Source organism: Cebidichthys violaceus, unplaced genomic scaffold, assembly GCF_023349555.1.
Source record: "Cebidichthys violaceus isolate CVI_PGR_0920_01 unplaced genomic scaffold, fCebVio1.0.p SCAF_9, whole genome shotgun sequence".
NCBI classification, from domain to species: Eukaryota; Metazoa; Chordata; class Actinopteri; order Perciformes; family Stichaeidae; genus Cebidichthys; species Cebidichthys violaceus.
The window spans coordinates 2353444-2379462 of NW_027176975.1; the positions used below are offsets into that span (position 1 = coordinate 2353444).

The 26019-nt window shown below is 44.5% G+C and overlaps 1 protein-coding gene across 2 annotated transcripts; it reads left to right on the forward strand.

Annotated features, from left to right (window-relative positions):
• Positions 1-383: 383 nt before the first annotated feature.
• Positions 384-9949, forward strand: LOC137867144 (zinc finger protein 345-like). 2 transcript variants are annotated; one of them, XM_068703583.1, is made up of 3 exons: positions 384-694; positions 1293-2238; positions 8256-9949. In XM_068703583.1, the coding sequence occupies exons 1-3, from the start codon at positions 523-525 to the stop codon at positions 8941-8943; spliced, it is 1806 nt and encodes a 601-aa protein (XP_068559684.1). In that variant the 5' UTR covers positions 384-522; the 3' UTR covers positions 8944-9949. The 2 variants fall into 2 exon arrangements, with proteins under 2 accessions (XP_068559684.1, XP_068559683.1); XM_068703582.1 differs by lacking the exons at positions 384-694; positions 1293-2238 and adding an exon at positions 4391-4693 and having other exon boundaries at positions 6158-9949.
• Positions 9950-26019: the final 16070 nt, after the last annotated feature.

Sequence of the window (26019 nt, forward strand, 5' to 3'; positions counted from 1 at the left end):
AGTATAGTGAGACATAAGCTGTCGGTAAAGTCACATTTTATTTGGATTAAATGAACAGACTTTCTTTAATTGTACATTTTCACAGATTGTCTATAAGAAACAGTGAAATACATTCAAACTAAAAACAGGAAAATGTAAATAAATAAAAGAAAACATTGTGATTGTGTAACAAACATATATCACAAGTAATGCATGTTATTACTGTTTTTATGGCCTTTTTGTTGGTGCAGCGTTTAATAGTTTTTATATACAGTTCAAACTATGTAAAAAAACACAAATAAAACAAAGTATTTTGCTTGCAAAGTACACTTATGTATATATAATGTGTCAATCAATTTAATTAAATCAATTTAAATTAAATAATTAAAAAAAATGACCCCACTTCCGCCTCCTTTAAACCGGAGTAACACCATAAAGAGTCCGGCGGAAGTAGGAATAGAAACGACAAACATAGCGGACTATTTTTTGTTGCGATTCGACCGCTCATACAAACATCAAATCGGGCATTATAACTCGCGCGACATGTCGTCCGTCTTCTGCTTCAGAGACTTCGTGAACCAGCGACTCACCGCCGCGGCGGAGGAGATTCTGGGCGTGTTCGAGAAGACCGTGGTGGTGTACGAGGAGGAGATCTACCGGCAGCGAAAGCTGCTGGACGTGGTTCTGAAGCCGGTGATCAAACTGCACAAGAGAAGTGAGAACAAGACGAGCCCGGACCGGGTCCCTCCTGTACTCCCTTTATCACTGCGGCTGCGACGTTAAGACCGCTGCGTGCACGTGCATGCATCAACGTGCACGTGTTTACTTTGTGTGTAATGCAACGTTTACATATAAATAATATTAATCTAGTAATTCAACAATTTCAACAGATGAATAAAAAAACTGGCAAACATTGTACATTTAAAAAGACAATAAACAAATAAAATTGTTTAGATATAAAAGTGTTTAAATACATAAAAAAAATCACTTAAAAGACAGATGTGGGACTCTGGAACGCACATTTCGCTCGGCGGAATAGATTAAGTGATCAACAGTTTTTTGGGGGTGTGGTTTTGAGGAGCTAGAAACCAGCAGTGGAGGATCTGAGGGTTCACGGAGGACATAGAGCAGAGAGTCTGTGCTGTAGGCCGGCCAGAAGCCCTCTGAGCTTTGTACACAAGTGAAAGGACTTTATTAAAATCAATTGTGAGTTCTTTCCTTTGCGTTCTCGTTAGCGGTCCGGCTAGAGTCCGGCTTCTGGAAGGGTTCGTAAGCGTTGTCCTTCTAACACCTCTCCTGTCCTCCCCTCTCAGAGATCACACAGTCATCCGTCTGCAGCGAGGAGGTTCTCGCCGGCCGGCAGCTTTGCAATCAGGAGAGGAGCTCCGGTCTGGACCGACGGGACCCCGATCCTCCTCGGATTAAGGAGGAACAGGAGGAACCGCGCACCGGCCGGGAGGAGGCACAAGAGGCCGATGGGTCGAAGTCGAGGCCTCCTCGAAGGGATCGGACTCTGCTTTCGGATCCGCCGACCCACGTCTCAGTCGCGGCAATCGAACCCGAATCCGACGGAGAGGATTCGGGCGCGTCGGACCCGAGCGGCGACCACGGCCTCTCTCGCCGAGCCAAAGGCCGAGACCAGAACGCGGATCGGAAACCGGAGGACAGGCGCTTCAAATGCCTGTTTTGCGCCGAGGAGTTTTGCGATTTCCTGAAGCTGAAAGTCCACGCCAGGACCCACGCGGGCGAAAAGCGCTACAAGTGCGAGACTTGCGGCAAAGGGTTCGCCCGCAAGGCCCTGCTGAGGAAGCACGCGAAGACCCACGCGGTGGGGAAGCCCTTCGGTTGCCCGGTGTGCGGGAAGGAGTTCAACTGCCGCTCGAACCGCGCCACTCACGCCAAGACCCACGCGGGCGAGAAGCCCCACGCCTGCCTCACCTGCGGCAAGGGCTTCAGCCGCGGGGCGGACCTGAGGAGGCACAACCGCACGCACACGGGCGAGAAGCCGTACAGCTGCGTCCACTGCGGGAAGGGCTTCTCCTACGACTCGTCGCTGAAGAACCATGTCCGGGTGCACACGGGGGAGAAACCTTACAAGTGCGCTTTGTGCGGGAAAGGGTTCGCCGTCGGCACGACGCTGAAGATACACACCCGGGTCCACACGGGGGAGAAACCGTACAAGTGCGGCGTGTGCGGGAGGAACTTCGCTCACGGCACGGGGCTGAGGCTGCACGGGAGGATCCACGCGCGGGAGAAGCTGCAGAGCTCAAAGCTCAAGACTTAGTAAGAGCAGACTGTTGGGATTCAGCTGGGGTTCAACTCCCTACCACAGCAGAACGAGTTCTAACTGTTGGAAAGAAACGAGGAACGAGATCCGAACAGACCCTGGTCCCAGTTCCTCTAAAGGATTTGCTGCTATTATGAATTAAATTTGTATAAGTTAGACTTGATAATAAGAATATCCCCGGAAACATCTGCTCAGTGTCATGGTGATACTATCAAGTCTAACTTTTCATCTTTTTGTTTTTGCTGCTGGAAATGGGCTTCCATATAAAAGGCATGTGATTGTCTTCAAATTAAAGTCCATGCTGCTGTACAGTGTACAAACTACATCTCCCACAATGCATGTCGATTTTGTGACACGGCGTCCTGCCGCCAGACAGCCGTCTTTCCATATCGCCGTTTAACTTTGTCAGTAAAGTTGTGATTCACGCTGTGATGGTGAAGGTGTCATTAATCCGCGGTTCACACGTGTGCCGTTACACCACCATGTTGTCTGTGTGCCGACATCAGATCTATCACAACAGGTGGACCGGAGAGAGGCCACAATCTGTAGAGCGCTTTTTACACAGAACCAAGTATGCTAAATTTAGCCTCCAAGAAAAACATAAGATTGTCCAAGAATTAAAAGGCAGAAGGGGCAACAGCTCCAGCAGGTGGACCCCTAACTTCTCTTTCCTGGGGGCCACATCAGCTCAGCTCTGACTGGGGGGGATCCCGAGGCGCTCCCAGGACCAGTTTGGAGATACAGTCCCTCCACCTGGTCCCGGGCCTCCCTCGGGGGTCTCCTCCCAGCCGGTCGTGTCTGGAACACCTCCATAGGGAGGCGCCCAGGTGGCATCCTCACCAGATGCCCGAAACCACCTCGACTGGCTCCTTTCCACGCTAAAGGAGCAGCGGCTCTACTCTGAGTCCCTCACGGATGACCCAACTTCTCACCTTATCTCTGAGGGAGACGCCCATCACCCTCCTGAGGAAACACATTTCAGCCGCTTGTACCCGCGATCTAATTCTTTCGGTCATGACTTGATGATATTTGTCTTTGTTATTTCCTTTAAAAGTTTGATCTTTGACAGAGTTATGTGGGATTATTTACCCTAAATTAAAATGATTTATTTTACAATAACAGAAATGTGATTAAATATATTGCTACATTTATATGACTGCATGTACAACATGTTTACACTTGAATAAACAATAATCAAATGCAGAGACAGTAATTTAACAATATGTCAGGGAGTAGTTACAGTTACACAGTCTTACAGTTACAACCGGCGCTTTGAGGGAAACCATGATGCTGATGTGGACCAGAGTGAAGATGAGATTGTCCAAATCCCGATGTCCCCCCTTAAGGACTCACGGACTTTGAGGCGCGCTCCCATAAAGTCCGTGAGGGTTTAGTTCTGACCCACCGTCACATCATCGAGTGTTTGAGGCTCTCTGGCAGACATGTTGAGCCCTTTATGAACCCTTTCCTATGCTGACTTAGCCTAAGGGAATTACCCACAAGTCATTGCAACGTGAGGTTAAACACGGGGTAACCAGTGGACGCATGGAGACGTTAAAAAAAAAAAAAGGTAAACAAAGAGGACGGCTCAGTGTGTTCATGTCTTATTATATTTACTCAGAAACATTAAGGGTTAAAGATGGAACACAAAATAAACTTGAAATCAGAGGATATTTATTTATTCATCAAATATTTGATTTTGTCATCGAAGATGTTTTTGACAAAAACGAGTAAATAGATGATATGAAGTGACCTCATCTTGTGAGGAAAGAGCCTGAAGACGTTCAAATCAGGGAGTACAACGTCTAAAATAAATACACACAGTTATACATCTTATTTTGTCGTTTTCATGGTAACGTGATATGTTGTCCCGTTCATATTTACACCATTTGGAGCCCTCGCAGCCTCTCACACTCAACCACTCACCAGGTGACGTCACTTAAGGGTTCAGGGTTCAGGGGGGACATTGGGATTTGGCCTTTTGACGCCCCTGCTTTAAGGCCATCAGGAGCCGACTACGATGTAGTGACACCCCCAGACCACAGCGGGGCAGCAAAGCGCGGCTCGCGCCCACAGTCTGCCCATAAAAAAAAAAAAAAAGGAAAAAAAGAGGAACTTGTTTATTACCTCAAGTAAGGTCTCGAGCGCGGAAGTAAACTGACCAACAAAAAAAGAAGAGAAGAAGAAGAACGCACGTTCTGTTAGCTCCAAAGAGTTTGACAAAGTTGTCTTCAGCGTGTCTGAACGTTGCACCGATGTCTACGGTCCACAGCATGCGGCGGTTCGTGTGCGACAGGATGACGGCGGCGGCTCAGGAGATCTTGGGAGCCTTCGAGCGGAAGATAGAGAACTACGAGGCGGAGGTCGCCCGTCAGCGCAGACTCCTGGACGCCGTGCTGTCGCCTGAGCTGAAGTTGCACCGCGCAGGTTGGCAGACACACTTTATAATGAAGCCGCTGCTGGGTTGTTAAGCGGTCACTTTTGTGTGTGTGTGTGTGTGTGTGTGTGTGTGTGTGTGTGTGTGTGTGTGTGTGTGTGTGATCAGCAAAGAAAAGGTGTGGGGGGGGGGGGCAAATCTAACTTTGCTTTCTATTCATTCATTAAAATAACTTCAACAACACTTAGAGCAATGCATGAAAACCACAACATTTAAGATATTTATTTTCATAAAGATGAGAGTACATCTACAGTGTGAGTCTCACGGGGGGGGGGGCGTGTCTGCAGCACCGGACTATGGACCTTCACTCTGCAATAAAGACCCGGATAGGTGCTGTGGCGGCTTCGTCCCGGTCTGGTTCTGCCACCAACGGTTTCTTAAAAGCCGTGGTGATGCCTTGTTGTTGTTGTTGTTGTTGTTGTTGTTGTCTTCATATGTGTGGACACGCCCGATGTACTGCCGTTGTCGCGTGTCTTTCTCTTTAAACGACGTCTACACACCGTAGCGGTTTTGTCCACCGCCCTCGTCCTCATCAGAAGTGACAGTGAAGACTAAATGCTCCCGAACTTGTGACTTAAATGACGTCGGGGGGGGGGCTTCTGAAGTTCCTCCGCTCACCGTGACTTTCACCGTGAAATGATCCGTTCACGTGAACACACTGCTGCTCTATATGTGATCACTGACACGCTGCATCGATGTATTCAGGGACTTGTTACCTGAAAAGGAACAGCAGCTGTACAACTTTATTACACACTGTGAAAAAATTAAGAAATATAATAGTAATCTGCGGTTCACAAGTGTGCCGAACAGTGAGGACTGAATTCAAAAGTAGTGTATTGCACACTTTTATTTTGAAAGTACTGCTATATGAACAAAGTGCAATAACATTTTATTATCACAACTTTATGTTCATGTGTGTAATAGATGATATTTAAATATACACCTTGAAAACTGCAAACCTCTCTACGTCATGTTTTTACGTTTGTTAAATTCTCAGTAGTGATAACTAAATGATCTGCTTATTATACATATTACAAACAAAACAACTTTAAAAACTCTACAAAAATACATTTCCCTTTTTTTTTTTTTTTTTTTGTGGTATTTTGGTCAGACACGTACGCAACGCTGAGTACCGTGTAATATGTGCGGTATTTGTAAAATAAATGTATGTTTTCGGCGTTAATTAATTAATGCGTTAACGCGTTGTTATCGCGTTAACTTACCCAACACTAATATATATATTCTGCTGTCCTGACGTCAGTGGGAAGTTCATTCCACCAGGACAGAAAACAGCCGTGACCGGGTCCATCGGCCACATGGACCTCTGAGCGACGAGGCAACCGATCGCTTTTGCTGCTGTTTGTCACACAGTGTGTAAAGGCCTTTAATCCTAACTGTTAAATATAGGTTTATATATTTCCACCATTTCACCGTTCCTTTGTCCTTCCTTTCAGAGCTTCTACAGATATCTGTCCATAAGGAGGAAGAGGAGGTTGTGCTGATTCAGCAGCAGTCCTTGCAACAGGTTGCGAGTACAAGTTCGGTCCCACCAGATCCTCCACCGATTAAAGAGGAACACGAGGAAATGTGCCTTAGTCAGGAACGACAGCAGCTTGCACAGCAACGGGAGACTGAAGCCTCTAAATTGGCTCCGACTTGTGAGGGAAGTGTTCAGTCTCAGCCTTTGGACCCGGACCGAACTGAAGGCGCAGCGAATAAAGATCGCCAATCCAGCACCTCAAACAAAGACATGTTATCTGAATCTGACAAGCAGAGTTCTGCAGTATTGTGTGTGAGAGCTGAGAGCCGAGATCCAATAACTAGTAGCCACGAAAATCCAACGGCAAACAGACATATTGAGTCAACGGCAAATAATAAAAGCACCGACGAAAACACAACACCAGCTACAAGTACCAAGCAAACATCTGATAAGAAAAGCACCGACGAGAACACAACACCAGCTAAGAGTACAGAGCAAACATCTGATAAGAAAAGCACCGACGAGAACACAACACCAGCTAAGAGTACAGAGCAAACATCTGGTAAGAAAAGCACCGACGAGAACACAACACCAGCTAAGAGTACCGAGCAAACATCTGGTAAGAAAAGCACCGACGAGAACACAACACCAGCTACAAGTACCGGGCAAACATCTGGTGAGAACACAACATCTATCAGAAGTTTTGAGACACCACACAAGAGTGGTGATGGTAACGCAAAATCAAATGGGGGTGGGCCCACTGAGCCAACATCAAATAATAAAATGGATAATGGAAAAACAGTAACCATTACTGAGCCAACACCACATAGGCAAGATAATTATGAGAGCACAACCTCAAATGAGACGCCAACAGGAAATGGTAAGCTAACGCCGAATAAGAAAAGCCAAGATGGAATGCCAACCTCAACTGGATGTTTTGAGCCAACACCTAATCAGAAATCTAACAATGAAAAGACATCAACTACAAGTACTGAAACAACACCACATCAAAAATGCAAAGACAAGGATGCAACATCGAATACAGATGCTGAGACGACACCAAATAAGAATCATAGCAACAGGAAAGAGAGGTCAGGTAAGAAACCTAATGGTGAGAAGACAACGTTAACTAAAAGTACAGAACCGACACCAAAAAAGAAATGTAACGTTAAGACCACAACGTCAGCTATAGGCACCAAGCGGACACCAAACGAGAAATGTAATGATGATGACCCAATATCAAAAGGAAATAGTGAGCCAACACCAAGTAAGAAAAGCCAAGATGAGAGATCAACCTCGACTGGAAGCGTTGAGCCAACACTAAGTAAGAAACGTAGCGATGGGAATAAACCGTCAACCAGAAGAACCGAGCTAACGCCTACTAAGAAAGGTAACAATAAGACCACAACATCAACCAGTGGCGCCAAGCAGACGCCAAAGGAGAAATGCAATGATGTTAACCCAATATCAAGTGGAAATAGTGAGCCAACACCAAGTAAGAAATGTAACAATGAGAAGACAACATCAGCTGAAAGAACCGATCCAACCGCAAATAGTAAACCCAACGATGGGACAATAACACCAACTGCAAGTACTGAACAAGCACCAAACGAGAAACCCAATGGTGCGAAAACAACGTCTACTGGAAGTATTGAGCCAACAGCAAATATGAATTGTAACAGTGAGAACACATCAACTAAAAGTATTAAACCAACAACAAAAACGAAACCCAAGGATGGGAAAGTAAAGTCAACTACAAGTACAAAGGCAACCCCAAATAAGAAACCCAAGGATGGCAAAGTCACATCAACTACAAAGGCAACCCCAAATAAGAGACAAAACGATGCGAGCACAACATCAAATGGAAGTACTGACCCTTCCCCAAATAAGAGACGCAGGTACGAAAGGACAACGTCGACCAGTGCAGCTACAACATCAACCAGAAGTACAAGGCAAACACAAAGTGAGAAACGTAAAAGTGAGAGCGCAACATCAACCGTCAGTACCGACCCAGCACCAAGTAAGAAAGACGGGAGAACATCAGGCGGTAGCATCAAAGACGATGACAACCCTTACAAGTGTGACAGGTGCGGCAAGGTGATGACTAATTTCAAAAACTACAAATTTCACATGAAATCCCACACTGTGGAGAAGGCTTTCAAATGCGACACTTGTGGGAAAATGTTCAGGGAGAGTTGGGACTTGAATAAACACTTGGTGGTTCACTCCGTCAAGAAGCCCTTCAAATGCGCGGTGTGCGGGAAGGAGTTCAACCGGCAGTTCAACCACGACCTGCACCTCCGGGTGCACACGGGGGAAAAGCCGTTCAAGTGCGACACCTGCGGCAAAAACTTCACCTCGAGTGCGAACATGAAGAAGCACATGAGGATTCACACCGGCGAGAAGCCCTACACCTGCGCCGACTGCGGGAAGGAGTTCGCGGATTCCTCGGCCTTCAAAAATCACCGGCGAGTGCATTCGGGGGAGAAGCCCTTCAAGTGCACCTCCTGCAAGAAAAGATTTGCCGCCCTGACGACGTTGAGGAGGCACAGCAGGACGCACACGGGGGAAAAGCCGTTCGCGTGCGACGTGTGCGACAAGGTGTTCGGCCACAGATCCGACCTGAAAGGCCACATGAGGATGCACACTGGGGAGACGCCCTACAAATGCAGTACTTGTGGAGAACAGTTCTCCACCTGGTCGAAACTCAACAAGCACAAGAGTGTGCACACGAGTGACGAGGAAGGTTCCTCTGCTTAGCAGTGGATCTGCCGTACTTCTGATCAAAGTAACTGAATTACTACTGGTATTTTGAGTACCTTTCTTTTACCGAATCAGCATTGCACTCGTCGGACTCACGGTTGACGGTTAAAAAAAAACTAATCGATGCAACAGAACCAGAGATTTCATCTTTTTTTTTTTTATTCCAGGTATTCTGGCGCCTACTTTACAACACTACCAAGGCCCTTCGGTCAACGATTTTGGTGCACTAGTAAGGTATTATTATTCATATGCTGTCTAGATCAGTAGAGATCCTCCTTTTTGAATTGTCTTGTTTTGTTCCTCCGTGACAGTCGAGGTCGGAGACGGCATGTGTTCTCGGGTCTGTCCGGTCCATTTCACACAAATATGTAATGGGATAAAATTGTTGTTGACATTTTTCGACAGACATGGATGTAAACTGCAACTTGACTGGTTGGTGGAGGCCTACAACCGCAAGGAGCTAATTCTAGTTCTAAATGTTATGTTCTTCAATGTAAATATAATCAACCCTTGTTGAGTTTGGGGCTCAGTGGGTAGAGTGGGTCGTCCTTTAACTACAAGGTTGTCGGTTGGATCCTCGGCTCCTCCCGTCTGCGTGTTGGAAGTGTCCTTGAGCGACACACTGAACCCAGAGCTGCTAACCCCGCTGCTTCCAAATACTTAAAAACTTAAATATACTCAAAATGAACACTGTATGTCACCATGATAACTTAAGAAGGCTTCAGTTTGATTGAATCAAAGTCTGTCTGGTGTTGGTAGTATTCACTGTTATACAGAGGAGTTGTGAATCGTGTGTAAATATTTTTGAACACTGGGGTTTTTTTGTTTTTTTTTATGACGCATCAGAAAAGAAACGTCTTTGTTGTCTTAATGCCTTAAAGCCTTGACTCATGTAATGAGTAAAGTCTGTTTCTATCATCTACATTCCTGCACAATTTATCTGTAAAACCTACAAAGTAAATGTGTTATGGATGTTTTTTTTAAATGTTCAAATTCTAATAAAAGTAATGAAATTTTGTTCTTCCTTTTAGATGGTTGTACTGTCAATGCTTGAAGAATGTTCTGGGAATCTTGACGGACAGACATTCAGGTTCCTATAGAGCACTGCAGGGATGAGTCCTAAAACCAGGAACCAGGAGTCGGCGCCGGTGCACTTCTGTTTCTCTTGTCTCGTCAACAGGTTTTTGGTGAGATGCCTGAAATAAGGTCCGTGGCTAAAACCAGCTTAGAATTCGTCGGTAAAAAGGGTGAATTTTGAAGCTTTACACGGTCAAATGGAAAAATCCCCATTGGCTTATTTGTCAAGGAATCCAGTGAGATACCTCGGGGGGGTTGGCCTACAAACATACATCATCCCTGCAGCGCACTATACCCTCACTACCACACTGTGCACTCTTTCTTTAAGTCTCCCTGTTCGTTGGTTTGGGGTGGCGGACCCCACGTGTGGACATTGATCGTATGCGTCTCCCTGCAGAATCACCATGTGTCACTTCCTCCTCCAAACACTAGATGGTAGGCATGACTCACAAGTGAGAAGACTATAACGTCCTCGGCTTCACATTCAGATGTTCCGTTCAGAAATAATGTTGCGTTGCACGTTCCGTTGGATTACTTTAAACCAACCGTTTGCCAAATTCAACCAATTGCATTTCTGCGGTTTTCGTATAATTTAACAACTCCTGTGTTGCGGCAGAGAAGAGTCGAACAGAAACAAGAAGACTGTCAAGTTGAATATTTAGTTCAGTCACACTGCCATGTAATCGCAGTCACTCCATTGTTATTCATTAAGGGAACATATAATATTTGAAGTATTAGGAGTCTGGCTAAATTTGATGATTATCTTAATGTCAAAATGCGTATTAATGTATTATTACTACCAATGTGTGTTGTAAAGACTTACTTACAGTCTATCTGTCTGTTGGCCTACCTGTCTGTCTGTCCTTCTGTCTGTAGGTCTGTCTGACTGTCTGAAGGCATCTCGGGTTAACCGGGATGTTGTAACGTCGAGTTGTGATTGGCCCCCGACCACCGACACTCCCTCATAACCACTATCCTGCCACGGCTGCCAGTTTGAAGTGAAATAACGGTGCGACACCGTCTAAAACCTGGTGACATTTGTCTCTTCAATGAGACGCATCGACTATCGAGTCTGTAACGCTCCGAGATCGGATATTGCTCGCGTCGGGATTCGATTCAGATGGCCTGGCTGGCATTGAGGTTAATTCTCAGTGAGGTTTGGACATGTATGTAGTTGTAATTTCATGGGGCCCACAAAGTGAAAGATAATAGATTTATTATGGAAGAAAATTGCAGAAACGTGTCTCTATCTGGCCTACGTCCTTTGCACTGTATGCTCCGTGTCGCGGCGGTTTAATCAGTGGCAGGTTGTGGTTCCAGATCTGCGGCGGCTCCGGTCGGCGTCATGCTGAACCATTAGCCGCTCACAGGTGGGTCCATTAATCATCTTGATTGTGTTTGCACAGCTGGTGTGCAAACCCTCCCCCCTCCCTAACCCAAACCTCGACCACAGTATCCGTTTCAAACGGGCAAATATTTGTAATCATCTCGGATGACCTGTTTTACTTTGTGTCATTTGTGTGATTGATGGAGTAAGTGTGAGTAGGCCTTGGGGGGTGGGGGGAGACTACTGCAGTACATTAAAAATGCACATTCGTCTTCTATACTGTATAACTAGACGCCATTTATCTACCAAGGGAAACCTTAATGGGTATTTTCATTCAATTTATTTCAGTGCAATTTATTCATATAGCGCCAAATCATATATAGAGCAGGTTTAGAAGGTTCTCTATGATTTGAGACCCAACATTCCCCCACGAGCACTCGCCGGGGTGACAGTCGCAAGGGTGAAAAAAAAAAAAAAGAAGATTTGGGCTGAACCAGTCTCTGGGTGGGCGGCCATCCGCCTCGACCGAGAGAACAATTAAAGCCCAACAGCTGTAATCATTATAGAAAACGTTTGCCTTTATTTGCAGGTTGGGGGGGGGGGTTAAATTGTGGAGCTGACTTCCTTTGTTTCACTACGCGTCATCGCAGTGAGCCTGCAACACTATTGGCAGATATTGAATATTTAGAACTATATGTTTTAATTGGTGTATAATCACCCGAAACAAAGTATAGTTATGTTTTCCTTAGCTTAGAAAAAGCCGTTTACGTCGACATAGGGAGCGGCTCCTCTTCCACGAAGTCCGCCATCTTGCGCCACCATGTTTCTACAGCAGCACCGGCTCCAGAGAGAGCCTTTCCCGTTCTCGGTTATTTAGTCATGTAGAAGAACCGAGTATTAATGAGAGTAGCCTCTAGTTGTACTAAAATCCTAAAGATACCTATCCCCTACCTGTAGGCCACCGAAGTTCTCACACAGGCTTAGCTGAGCTGAAGGGTGTGTAGTTGGTTTCAACCAGCCACAAACCACTAGATGCCACTAAAACGTACACACTGTCCCTTTTTAAGTTAGTATAGGAGTCCTCCGATATATTGAGACATGGAGAATTCAGAATACGGATCTGGAGACTGTAACAAATAGAACAGGCTGTAGTTTTTTTCAGGTCTGGGTGTGAAAGACTGAGAACAAGGCTTTCCAATGACGGCCAAGTCACCAGGGCCAGGGGCCTCGAGGAATGCGAGTATTGATAGGATTGGACCCCCTCCAGTCATATTAATGCTCACATTCATCAGAGTGGATTCATTCTGGCATATTTGCCCTGACACAGCCAATGACGAATCAGCCTCCATCCAGTACACAGAGATGTTTCCAAAAGGCCTCTACAAGGACTCGTTCTGGCCCCTCTCACAAATGGTTTTGATGGTAGGCTATAAATTCAGCGACGCCATCAGTGTAACACGAGTTCTAACTCCCGTGCTTTAGGCCGTTACACACAGAATTGTGCATTTCCACCCCACTCGATGCACTGCGACATGTACATTTAGCCCCCTTTGGATCTTAAGCGTGTGCCGGTTGAGCTCAGCAGCAGTTCATTAGCGGGTTGACCTGCCGGCTAATGGTCCGACAAAATGGCGTATTCCCGCCCATTTTTTCCCGCTGTTCTTTATCAGCTAAGCATCGAGTTATAGCCCCACCTCAAGCCGAAAAACACCGGCTGTAGCGCCGTTGACCTCGCTCTTCCCTTCCTGGTGAGACATTTAACTTCTCAGAGGTAAGAGTTTGCTGCTTTGTTTACGTGCAAATTGTATTGTATGCTGAATTAATGTGGCTAAGATATTGCTTTTTGCTTTGGCAACTGTTTAATGCGTTCATGCTAATGATTTACACAGCGGTAAATCCTCGTGTGTGGGGAGTGATGAGGTTCACTGCTTTACTGAACTAAAACATGGTGAACGTGTCACCCATAGGTTTCTGAAGTCCATCTTTAAGGCTCAGTTGGGCTTTCTGGCCTGCAGCCATCTTCGATCGTAACTGGAGCCATATCTGCAGACTAAGTAAAACGTAAACGAGGTCAGATAAGTACGGAATACACGTCTCAAACCTCCCTGACCCAACACCGTCTAGGGAACGCCATTGATACATTACACATTGTAGAACGGGCCGACTGAGGCTATAACACAATTTTGTAAGAAGTGAAATCAGGTAAAAAGAAGACTCCCAGACTTCTTCTTCTACGTGAGAAATCTGAACTCTTGAGAGAGGAGATTTAGAGCCAGCATCTCGCCATCAGGACTCCTTCAATCAGAGGACTGACGGTTTCATCACCGGCTCTGCTAGTCCATGGCCATGTGTCCTTGGGCAAGACACACACACACACACACACACACACACACACACACACACACACACACACACACACACACACACACACACCAAATTGTAGGAATAGGTTTGAATGGTTAGTTGGTGATGGTAGCCTCTGTGAATGGGTGAATGATTATACAAGTCCATTTACCATCAGTGGTTTTGCATCTTTCCTTCTAGTCAATGCTGATAGTGTCCACACAACATTACTTGACAAGTGGGTAAATTTGAGTTTGTAGGTTTTTCTGTGTGTGACAGATCATGCAGAACTAGATGGAACTTGTGTATTTTTCTAATAACAAATTGTAGTAAGAAAATAGTCCCTTGTATGTATTTTTTCCATCTGTAATTTAAAATTATTATTATTATCTCTGCTAGGGGGGGGTCGTGCAGTTGGTTGCGTGTGTGTGCGTGTGTCCTCGAGTGAGTGTGCACCTCTGCGTCTGTCCACGGCGACTCTCCCAGACTGCATCATATTTTGGGTGTTTGTCACGGTATGAAATGTCACAGTTATCACAACTATTAACGAGACTATTTCTAATAGCCCCTATAGCTAATGAAGTAAAACTATACCACTATATCCCTTTACTTCGTTAAAACCAACAATTCAAATCATTGGGAAATAAAAGATTTGATTCATATTGACTTTTAATGCTGTATTTTAAGCTGCTTAAGGCTAGTGTTGGAGCTAAACAGGTCTCTTAAAGCTATTTTATATTGCTATGAACACTGTGAGTGATGTGAATTCAATCATAAAGTGGTCTGTGGACTCCTGGATTAGACCTCAAATACTCAGGAATCATTGGCGCCCTGGTCTCATTAACGCCGTGAGTCTCGCCGTCTTCTTTCTCGTTAAGCTCAGCAGGTTGGAGGAGCCCATCGCTCCCTATATTTTGCGCTCCAGCAAATATTTTTCTTCTCGTCAACACTGTGGACGTTTGATTGGACAGCAGTCAGGAACTGAGAGAGCGGCTTTAAACCAAACTATCGTACTAAACTGCATCGTCTGGCTTTAGCTTCTGTCCACTCTGTCACTCAGCATCACCTTCATTCTATCTCTTGCCTATTCTCACACACACACACACACACACACACACACACACACTGCAGAGTTCAAGCTCCATAAAAGAGGTCAGTGTCGATGGGAACTTCCTCCCTCGACATCATACTTTCCATCAAGGCTAGAGGGTCGAAAATGGACACATAAAAAGATAAAAAGGATTCTGTATATTTAACCAAATTACATAAAAAGCTTAAATGGACTTGCGATGAAACCCCCACCGAGCTCAAAAAAAACCCAACGTCTGCGGAATCCATCATGGTTTTCACGAGCGCTCCCCGGCCATCGGGCATCGGCTGGAGCGTCGGCGCTCACCGCAAATCAAATCCACATCCACTCCCGGCCCGACGCGCCGCTGCGCTCGCAGAGAGTTATCCCAGTCACTAACCCGGTGATTTATAAACGCTTATCTCACCGCAGCGGTCCAATCAAAGGCCTGGGAAAAAAAAAGGGGAACAAATTAACAGAAAGGTATTTAGCTTTTCTAAGGGACCTCATTTTGGAAAACCGCGGTATTCATAAAGCCGCAGTGCATAATTATGTTTTTATAGCTGTATAAACTATAATGTTGCCTTGTAATTTCATGGTTACTAACGTAGCAATTTTCAGACCCCAGTTTTTCTTTTGGGTTTGTTTGTTTGCGTTTTTTTTTTTTCTGTGTGTAAGAAGTTCTGCATAATCTTTCAAATCTGAGCTCTAATTTTCACAGGATGCAGGATTATTGTGGATTGATGAATCTGGAGAGACAGGTTGGCACATTTAGTAGGACTTCATGTGAGCGGAGAAAGACATGCTCTGCTTTATCTTGAGCGATGGGCAACATTCCAGTATATATATATATATATATATATATATATATATATATATATATATATATATATCATGTATGTATGTATCATATATATATCATGTGAGCGGAGAAAGACGTGCTCTGCTTTATCTTGAGCGATGGGCAACATTCCAGTGTATATATATATATATATATGTATATATATATATATATATATATATATATATATATATATAACACCTACAAGCTCTGACTGAGGCCTGCTGCGGCTGAACGGTTGTGTATTTTTCATATTATTGGGCAACGGACCCTTTTACAGCCGACATCGCGCTCACGTCACGGCGTTCACTGGAGGCAAAACAAAGGAAATGAACACCGGAGGCAAACATAAATCCTACTGGCAGTGGGCTGAAGTTACTCATGGAAAATGTCATCCTGCTGTGCAATGTATGCCCGACGAAATACTGCATGCATTTGAGATGATAAACTGTGATTTTAGGCTCTAGCGAGCAACAAAGATGGAGAGAAAATGACGCTAAAAGGTTTCGCTAACCTCAGCTTAGCACGCTAAATTATAGAGGTGGAGAAGAATGTTGCTAATTGGCTAAACGATTAAAGAGGCGGCCAGCTGTTGGGCTTGTTTTCTGTAAGCAGTGCAGCAGGAGGACACAGTGGAGGACTGATCTCGGGAACGCCTTCAACGAATTTCTTGGATTTAGGAACAACTGAGTCGATCTTTAAAGGCCAAAGGTCACCGTGACTCAAGAATTCATCTGCCAATTACGACATTGTCACACAACAGGATAAAAGGATAATGGCATTTTGAAAAGATGTGGATGTAAACTGGAACATGACTAGAACTGCGAGGCGGTAATTCTATTCTTTCTGTCTATGCCTTTAGTTGTGTGTGTATATATATATATATATATATATATATACACACACACACGTCATTCTCTCCAAACCGCTCACTGAAGTTTGAGTCTATTTCTTGGTCTACTTCACAGACCACCATTGCTTTCAGGCTCCGGGCTTTTTAAACTGATGCTGTTATCCAGACCATCACATAATCAGCACAAAAATAACCGCTTTTGTTCCTGCCTCCCAGAGTTTACGGCCCAACAGTTTTAAAAGTGATGACCTCATGCCGGCGTTCTGCAGTGAAGAGCAGAGAGGTGGATCCGATCGCTTCAAGGCGACGCGAGGTAAGAGTTGAAAAGAGGGCGGAGCCGACGCGTTAAGAGTCCCGTTAACGGTGGAGCCGTGGGAGACCAATGCTCTGGTTGTAACCCGGCAGCCTGAGCTCGAACTTAAATAATGGCCTTTGAGTGCAGCTCGGTTGTTTTTAGCTCCGGATTGTGTTTTGCTGTCCGACAGGCAACAGTTTGATGTTAACGTAAAGCTGCAAAGATTCATCAATTTGGCAGAAAATGAACCGGCAAACGCGTTTGGCGGTCGATTAAAGAGCTGCAGCGATTAGTCGGCAACCGTCAAATAAATCTGCAACTGTTTTGGATAATTGATTAATTGCTTTGAGTCCAAATTCTCGGGTTCCAGCTTCTCAAATGTGAGTATGTTCTTGCTTCTTTACTGTGACGGTAAACGGAATCTCTTTGAGTTGTCATCATTAACTTCGGCGAAACACTTTTTTTTTTACAATTTTCTGACATTTACAGACCAAACAACTGATCGCTCAGTCGAGAAAATAATCGACGGATCGATCGCCGAGGAAAGTAATCGTTACCTCTGTAGCCCAAATCAATTAGTTGCCTCGAGTCGTTGAATAAGTCACCCTTGTGGCGGCCATTTTTCACAAGTTCTTTAAATATTCTTTAGACCAAAACAATCTATCAGATTAATCATAAAACGTGTTGGATGCAGCCCTCCATAGTTTTGCAACAAACTTTATTTTGGTATAGATTATTTGGCCAAATCAGATTTCTTGCTTCCAATACTGAGTACCTGCCCACGGCCACGAGGGAGCGCCACTTCACCGGCGTTGACTTTGGCTGAATCTAACTCTGAAGCTTCCCTCCACCACCTGATGAGACCAGGATGGAAACCAAGACGCAAACTAAAGTCCAAAAAATGCCCAAAGAAAGCAGACGATCATAGTTTTACTCCATACAGTCTGTCTTGGCTGCTTGTTCACCCGCAGCGTTGCACTCACTGAATTAAAAAAGTACACGTTTTGGGGTGTTTTTCTTGGCCTTGGTCCATGCGAGTCTTTATCAGTGTCCCTGCTGGGCCGCCACCAGCACACAGTGTGAAAGCAGCTGTGGGAGAAGAGGTCGTAAATCTTCCTCGGCTCACAATAATGTTTGCCCGCTGACCGAGTGACGCCGCTTCAAAGAGAACCCCTGTCTTCAAATGAACTCGTTCCACTGATACAGGTTCGGCTCGGCCAGCTGTTTCAAGTGTGTGTGTGTGTGTGTGTGTGTGTGTGTGTGTGTGTGTGTTGAGATTGACAGCAGCGGGCCACCAACCAGGAGCACTGACTGACACCTTTTGGATGTGTGTGTGTGTGTGTGTGTGTGTGTGTGTGTGTGTGTGTGTGTCATGAGTTTTAAAGGACCACACCAGTGGTTTTGCTGTTTGTGCTCCATTTGCTACAAATCACGTATCTTTTACGTTATTTATGGTAATTTTCCAAACCCTGTGATGTTTTAGATTTTCAAATGTGCATTTCTATATTCCATCCAGGAAGCCACAGTTTCCTGTCATGTCCTCTTACAATGTGAAAATCAATGTTAAATGAGAGAAGAATGATAGAGTCAGTAAACATTTTATTAAGTTCCAGCTTTTAAAATATGGCAAAGTAGAGCTTATCTCTGTAATTTATGATGAGAAACTGACCGAAAATAATAATAATGAATGTGCAATATAACTCGTTTGAGACATTTAATAGATCAAAGAATTTGTCGACAAACCACGATAACGAACCGCAGATTGAACGGAGGAGGAACATGAGCTTTAGCCGAGAGGTCGTCATCACGCTTACTTTATCTCAGCTTATTGACCTAAGAGCTGCTGAAGAAACCTGAAATATTACAGCAATGGGAAGTAAAACAGAATCCCAGAAAGCAAAACAGTACCATCTGTACTATATATATATTATATATATTTGAATTATTTTGTCTCCAAGTGAGTCCCACTCAGTGGAAGACAGAGAACTAAAACGTTAAAGAAAGGCCTGACAGCTCACGAGAGACCCTGAACAGAAGAGCTCTGCTGGCTGAACTCACACAAGTGTTCAGGCTTCTTCTCAAGAAGGTAACGTGGGAAACGAGCTCCTCAAAAGATTACGGACCACTTTGCCAAAAGATACAGTTGCGGAATAGAAATGGATCCCTCGGGGGTTTGAATAGCGGAGCAAGAAAAAAATTTGCTTTTTTCAAAATACATGATATTGCAATATTTTTTTGAGGGGAAATAGGACAGTCTGCTTTCTTTTAAGACGCGGATGAAGCTGTTTGCAACGAAGAGGAGAGAATCACAATGAATAACAGCTTCTGATGTTTGTGTTTATCACGTGAACGAATCAGAACGTTTTCTCCAGTGACGGCGGTCCAACGTCTTTCTTTATGGGGTCTGTCTGTGCGCGAACTTTGATCTCTCTACTCTACCGTCGGCCTTTTGTCTCCTCCCATCTCTCGCGTTGGTTGTCTTTTCCGTGTCAGAGACTAAGCAAACAGAGTCGTGTGTGTGTGTGTGTGTGTGAGCGGCCTCATAACTCTGCGTTCCCGAGAGACCCGGGAGGGGGGAGGGGGGGAGCTCTCAGACGAGCGCAGCTGCGTCTTCATTTTGTCGGCCATGTTTCGGCATTCTCCAGATATCTCCCAGAGGCTCCCTGGGCTTTTTCTGTGTGCCGGTTTGACCTCCTGCCCCGTTTATAAAAAAAAAAAAAAGAAAAAAAAGGATGTGTAGAAGGGAAGCAGAGTGGGACACGTCTTTCAGGTACAGACACAAGACAGATGGACACACGAGTCACGAGACAAAGTTTGGGAGACGTACGGTTAAAGGCGGGGCGATACGGTCAATCAATCATATTTTCAATACAGGTGTTTCACCATAGGTTAGAAATATGCTAAATGTAACTTGACTAGGGCTGTAACAAACTATTAATTTAAATATTCAAAACCCTAAAGATATTAGAGAATGTCAAATCACAGCAGACTAAAAAAAACCATCAAATCTTGGTCGGCGGGAGGCCGGAGTGTGTTTTCTTCAGCTTGGCCAAAGGGAGGTCTGCACTCCCTCCCTTCTCCTCCCCTACTTGCTGTCCCCTTGACCCCTGCACTCCACCTTGCAGGTGTGAATCCTCAGACACACACACACACACACACACACACACCTCTATCCACACTCCTCCTTCCTCTGCACTCTTTTCTCTCTCTCTCTCTCTCTCTCTCTCTCTCTCTCTCTCTCTCTCTCTCTCTCTCTGTCTCATCTGTTCATGGTGCATCTGGCGAACATGAGCCATGGAAAGACAACAGACATGTAATGGGAGATTACGCACGCACAGAGGCAGCTCTTCCATAACTATATCCCTCATCTGAATCTATTTTCACACTAGCTTTCGGTTCTGTACCGACACCCACAGAACCGCCGACACCTGAGTCGCCAAGCCGTCCAACAGGGACGGCTGAAATCTGTCAATGTGCCGTGACATCACGGACACGCTGCGTTTTTAAAAGCCCGGCGGTTAGTGAGGCGGTTCTGTAGCAAGTGTATCCATCTGTCCTGACGACAACTGGACAGAATCATACAGGAATAAGTATTTTGGATGATTTGTCAGGGGGTTAGAACTCAAACCACACAGGGTTCTTTGGGTTGTCCTCATAGGAGAACCCTTTTTTGGATCAAACTGGAGACTTTTTCAGAGGCTTCTACCTAGAACTCAATATAAAGGGTTATACCAAGAGCAATCTCTGAAAGGTTCCACTCGGAACCCCCTATGTGAGGTTCTACATAGAAACCTTCTGTGGTGCAGTGGTTCCACCCAAAGCCTTCTGTGGAGGTTCTATCCAGAACCTTATAACCTTCTAAGGGTGCTAATGAAAACCTACTTATGGGGTTCTACTGAGAACTCTTCTTAATTCTAAGAGTCTCATCTACAGGCCGCCTACGGGGTTCTACAGAGATCCCCTTTATATTCCAAGTGTTTCATCTACAGCCCACCCAGGGGGTTCAACCAAGAACCCTTTAATATTCCAAGAATTGTATCTACTTCACCCAGGGGGTTCTATTAATAACCTAATATATATTCCAAGGGTTATATCTAGAACCCTAAAGGGCCGGAGCTGATGTGGTGCAGCACAACCCACAACAATCATGGTTCACAATCAAAGTTTTTTGGGGTGTTTGGGCCGGGTTGTGGGCGTTCCCTTTTAACCCCCATGCTTACAACAATCCTTGAAGAACTCTTACTTCTAACAAGAGTTCTTTGGTTGAAAAGGGTTCTTACTGGGATTTTATCAGAGACAATCAGGGATGGGTTCCATTTTGGATTGGTTCCAGGTTCCAGGTTGCAGGTATGCATCCAGATGGGGCAAAGATGGGTTTAGTAAGTGCCAATATACCCACACAAGATCCCCAAGATATCTGACAAAATATTATAAGTACCTGTATAATGTCACGACTAGGGTTGCAACACACATTTCTCATTATCAATCAATCTACAGATCATTTTCTTGATTAACAAATTCATTGTTTAGTCTGTAAAATATCAATAATGGCTAAAACAACAAGTGACAACAGTCCAAAAATCAAAAGGTATTCAGTTTACTATCACAGAAGACTGTACAGCAAATATTAACATTATACAATTAAAATCAAGGGATTCGGTTTGATTTTTTTGCCTTTAAAATGAGTTAAACATTGACGCCCTGAATTTTGAGCTGAAGCATACAAAGCGCTAAAATACGTCTTTAGTTTAACTTCCGTGTTTTGCATGTTTAACCTTCCCCGGCCATGTGCTGCGAGTGAATGGTGGGTTTGTGGTTCAGACCGGGCAGATGCCAAGTTCTGGTTGTGCAGAGTCTGCCAGTGACCATCGGTTTACACAGCGTAACTGTGCCGGGAGTAATATGACAACCTGACGGTCTAATTCGCTAAGAGGTAACATCTGTCAAACGAAAAAAAGAAAAAGAAAAAGAAAGCCTGAAGTGTAAACAGATGAAGGTTGTACTGGTTTCTTTTGGAGGCTGTTTGGTGGTTTGTACTTTCAGCACACCTACAAAACAGCACAAGCCGGCGACCACAGCGCCTCCATCTCTGGCCTCACTCTGCCTTGAGGTTTCCCTCCTTGAAGTACCTTTGCTAGCACCTTGCAAGCCGCAGAACACTAACTGACTCGGGGGGGGGGGGGGGGGGGCTGACAAATTGAGGGGTTTTGGCAGTCTGCTGGCGGTGAAGCATGCTTGTTTACATGGGAGGATCCCGCAGAACCACAGACATGTCTCCAGCAGCCAATCAGAGAGGAGTGAGAGGAGGGAGGGAGAAAGCAGAAGTAAGGGGGAAGTTGCAACAGACAGTATTTCTGCTATGTGTTAGATATTAACGCGCAGGTCAAACAGAGAAGCACACACTTGCACATGCGTTTCCTGTAAATATACAGCAATAAATTGTAGACTTTCATTTTTACTGACATTTTGAGTCATGCTCGTGGCAAGCCTCAAGGGATGAATGTCTGCCCACTGGCTGACGGAAATATGTGGACAACTATTGGATGGGTTGTCATGAAAATTGGCCCTCATGGGGCTCAAATGATTAATCCTACATTGGTCTTTCCTCTAGGGCCACCAAGAGGCTGACAATTGTGGTTTTTAATGTTTCAACTATTTGACATATTGACATGGCCACCCTAGAAGAGACTCCGTAACATCTTGGATGAAACCAACGTTTTTTCCATGGCGCCACAATCAAGTCAATGCTTTGATTTCAGTAGTGCTTTGGCTTATGACCAAATCCCCTTCAAAGCTACTTGTATTCCCATCAGCCTCAGCTGTTCTTCGTGTTTGCTGCTACAATGACAATGCTAGCATTGTCATTGTGAGCATGTTAGCATGCTGGTGATAGCAGTCAGCCTCACAGAGCAGCTAGCAAGGCTTTAGCAAGAGTTAGCATGCAGACACGCTAAACAAAGATGGGGAACATTGTAAACGTTACAGCTTGCTAAACATCAGCATGCTAGCATTGTCATTGTTAGCATGCTGGTGATAGCATTCAGCTCACAGTCCAGCCTCACAGAGCGGCTAGTAAGGCTTTAGCAAGAGTTAGCATTTAGACACGCTAAACAAAGATGGGGAACATTGTAAACGTTACAGCTTGCTAAACATCAGCATGCTAGCATTGTCACTGTGAGCATGTTAGCATGCTGGTGATAGCATTCAGCTCACAGTCCAGCCTCACAGAGCGGCTAGCAAGGCTTTAGCAAGAGTTAGCATGCAGACACGCTAAACAAAGATGGGGAACATTGTAAACGTTACAGCTTGCTAAACATCAGCATGCTAGCATTGTCACTGTGAGCATGTTAGCATGCTGGTGATAGCATTCAGCTCTCAGAGCGGCTAGCATGGCTGTAGACACTGCATTCTATATCCAGTACGTTTTCTTATTACTTTCAGTACATACTGCAGCTGCCTTTACAAAGTGTGTACTGTTGCATGCAGTATGCATTTAATTGGGACATACTACTTTGTAAAACTTTGTTAAAGTTTTGAACCCACTTTGACCGGATGCAGTAGGACATCCTGGTGCTTTTGGGAGACGGCATTGGACATGCTATGTATTTTGGGATATACGGAACCTTTTTCAGGCATACTGAATAGCATGGCGTTATAGGTGTTGGACCCGCACAGATAGTCTTGTTAATTAAGTTGATTGATCAAATCCATGTTGGATGCTGTTGCCACCAAAACTGTGCCAAACTCAACTGCTCCTCTTCCAATCGGACTTGAACTTTTCATGGCTTTTACGCCAGACCCCTTCAAACCAATAAATTACCGAAGGCCGTTGTCTTGAGTCGGAGTGTCAAGCTGCCTGTGGAGAGGGGCTCAGGTTTCCTGGCCAAGACAAAACTTTAAGACGCTCTGACAGAAACGTCTGAGAGAGGAGAAACCTTATCCTGCACATGTCATTGTAATTCAGGAATATTATATGATTTAAGAGGGTGGAGAGCACAGGGCTATGGAAACACAGATCTCAGTGGCAGGGCACACAAAGGACGCCTGTTCTTTCACAATGGAAACCTTGTTGGCATTTCTTCTCGGTGCCCTGGAGAAAACTAAAGAATAAACAACAGTTTGCTGTCCCCCCCCGCCGTCTCTGACGTGATTGTATCTCTAACAGCCCTTCCCAAAATGGAACTAAGGCCGGATTTAAATCCATCCGAGACAAATCTCAGCATGATGCGTTATTGAATTTATTCTGTGTGGCTTCAACGTGAAATCGAGGGATAACAAAAAATCCACAAAAATCACCACAAGTGTTGACTAAAGCTGGAGTGCAGCTATAAAAAAACAACAGTGGTTGAAGCTCAAATCTGTTTAAATGAAATTTTCGGAGGGTCACCGCTCTGTCTCCACTTCCCCATCCCTCTTCTCTTAGTAACAGAGATCCCTTTGCCCTACGGTGAGTCGTTCAGGTCAGCGAGAGAGATAACAGACCCTTTGTGTCCTCTCAAAGTTAAAGCTCACATCCAAGATGAGGAGCTGCACCGTCCATTTGAGCCCGCACAATGAGATGTGGACCTTTTTAGGTTCAAAACGGAGCTAAAAGGAGACTGAATATTGGACTACATGGTGCTTCTATATTGCGTTTTAACCGCGATATTTTTGTTCATGTTATATGGTATTCATAATTTGTTCGGAACTACTTAGTTTTATATTTTTTACCCTCACAAGTCCAGGTTCCATGATGTGTTTTTGGTGATTATTTTGAAAGGTGTCATATTTATGCCTTTTGTGACGGAATATAAACTTTATACAGTTATCAACAGCAGTCTTTCTGTTGGTATTCCAATCCGGGGGTTAGGTACAGCCACTCGGTGTCGGCGGATCTCTCCAAAGACCTGGTTGGCCCTCAGCAATGACACGTTTCCTCCATGGCGGCGCATCGCAGCCTGTCGGCTCTGGGTCGCCATGGGAAGGCCAGAGAGAAGATGTCCCTCAAACCGTGAGCTTGTTTATCAAGTTCAGACTCTGACGTTAACATTGTGATTATAGATGGAGGCATTTGCTGAGGAGACTAGCTTAGCTAGCTACCGATGTGACCTCAAGAGGCCGTTCTAATGACAGACGTTATGTCGTTCAATGACAGACAAAACGCGTATCTCGACATTTGCTCGGTAAAAAAACCCTTTTGACTCTATTTGAGCTTGACTTTGGTAAAATAATAATGCAAGTATCTGACCATATATAAAGACACAATACTAGCTTTGAACGCAGTGTTCAATTATTTTAAAAACAAGGTTCCATTTCTTTTACATTTTTCAGTTTTTATCTACTTGTCATTGAAATAGATTAAATGAGTTGCCGTTGGCTTAGTCAAGCCGATAGAACACACTGTAATACTAAAAGTATGGGTTTCTATGTTTAACTAGCTATAATTGAGAAAGCAGCAGTGGATTCTGCCGATCATTGTGTTTTGCGGTTGCTTGTCTGCAGCAGTAAACATTCAGTACTCCACATTATTCGCTCTGCCAGAGTTTAATTTTGAGCTCCACAGGAAATGAATGAGATGAGATGGAACATGTGGAGAAGATACACATGACGTCCTCCAGGGGGATTTTCTGGGGACTCATGCGATTCTTTTTTTTTTTTTTTTTTTTAGTCAAAGCTGATCATGAAAATTAAGATGTTTTGCACTTTTCATATGACACATTTTACACAGATGAGGCGTTACAGTTCTTTCTTCTCTTATTGACTCTTGTTTGTGTCTGCCACCCATCTTGCTACTTAAATTAAATGTGTTTGATATTTTTTTGTGTATCTTTTGGGCTCTACTGATTGAAAGTTTTTGCAAGACTCCTATTGAACTATACTTGTACATTTCATTTCTATATATAATGCATTTATTTTCCTCATAAAAAGGATATCTTGACTAGGTAATCGGACGTTATTGGTTAGAGATCATTCAACCTCTCCTTTCCAATGACAACCATATATTTCTATTTCCACGTGACAGCAGTCTCGTCAAGGCCACCAATTTTAACGCACGTACACAACAACAAAACTACAAACTTGAGAGTGATCCCTGGAGATTTGTGCTCATTACAGAGAGATTAGAAGGATTCATTATTTCCCAAACGCGGTGACGTTCACGAAACTTGTTCTCATGACTGCTTTTATTCAGGAGAAAGATTTTTATATCTTGGAAAAAAGAGGTTGGCATGTATACTCCTCTGTGGCATTTAGTTCTGAAATCTCTAGGATTACATTTAAATAACTCTAA

What these genes read in the sequence shown, in the direction of transcription:
- LOC137867144 (XM_068703582.1), top strand. Translation starts at nt 4,522, where the DNA reads ATGTCTACGGTCCACAGCATGCGGCGGTTCGTGTGCGACAGGATGACG. An exon ending in GCTGAAGTTGCACCGCGCAG is followed by an intron (nt 4,694 to 6,157) that starts GTTGGCAGACAC and finishes CCTTCCTTTCAG; the next exon opens with AGCTTCTACAGATATCTGTC.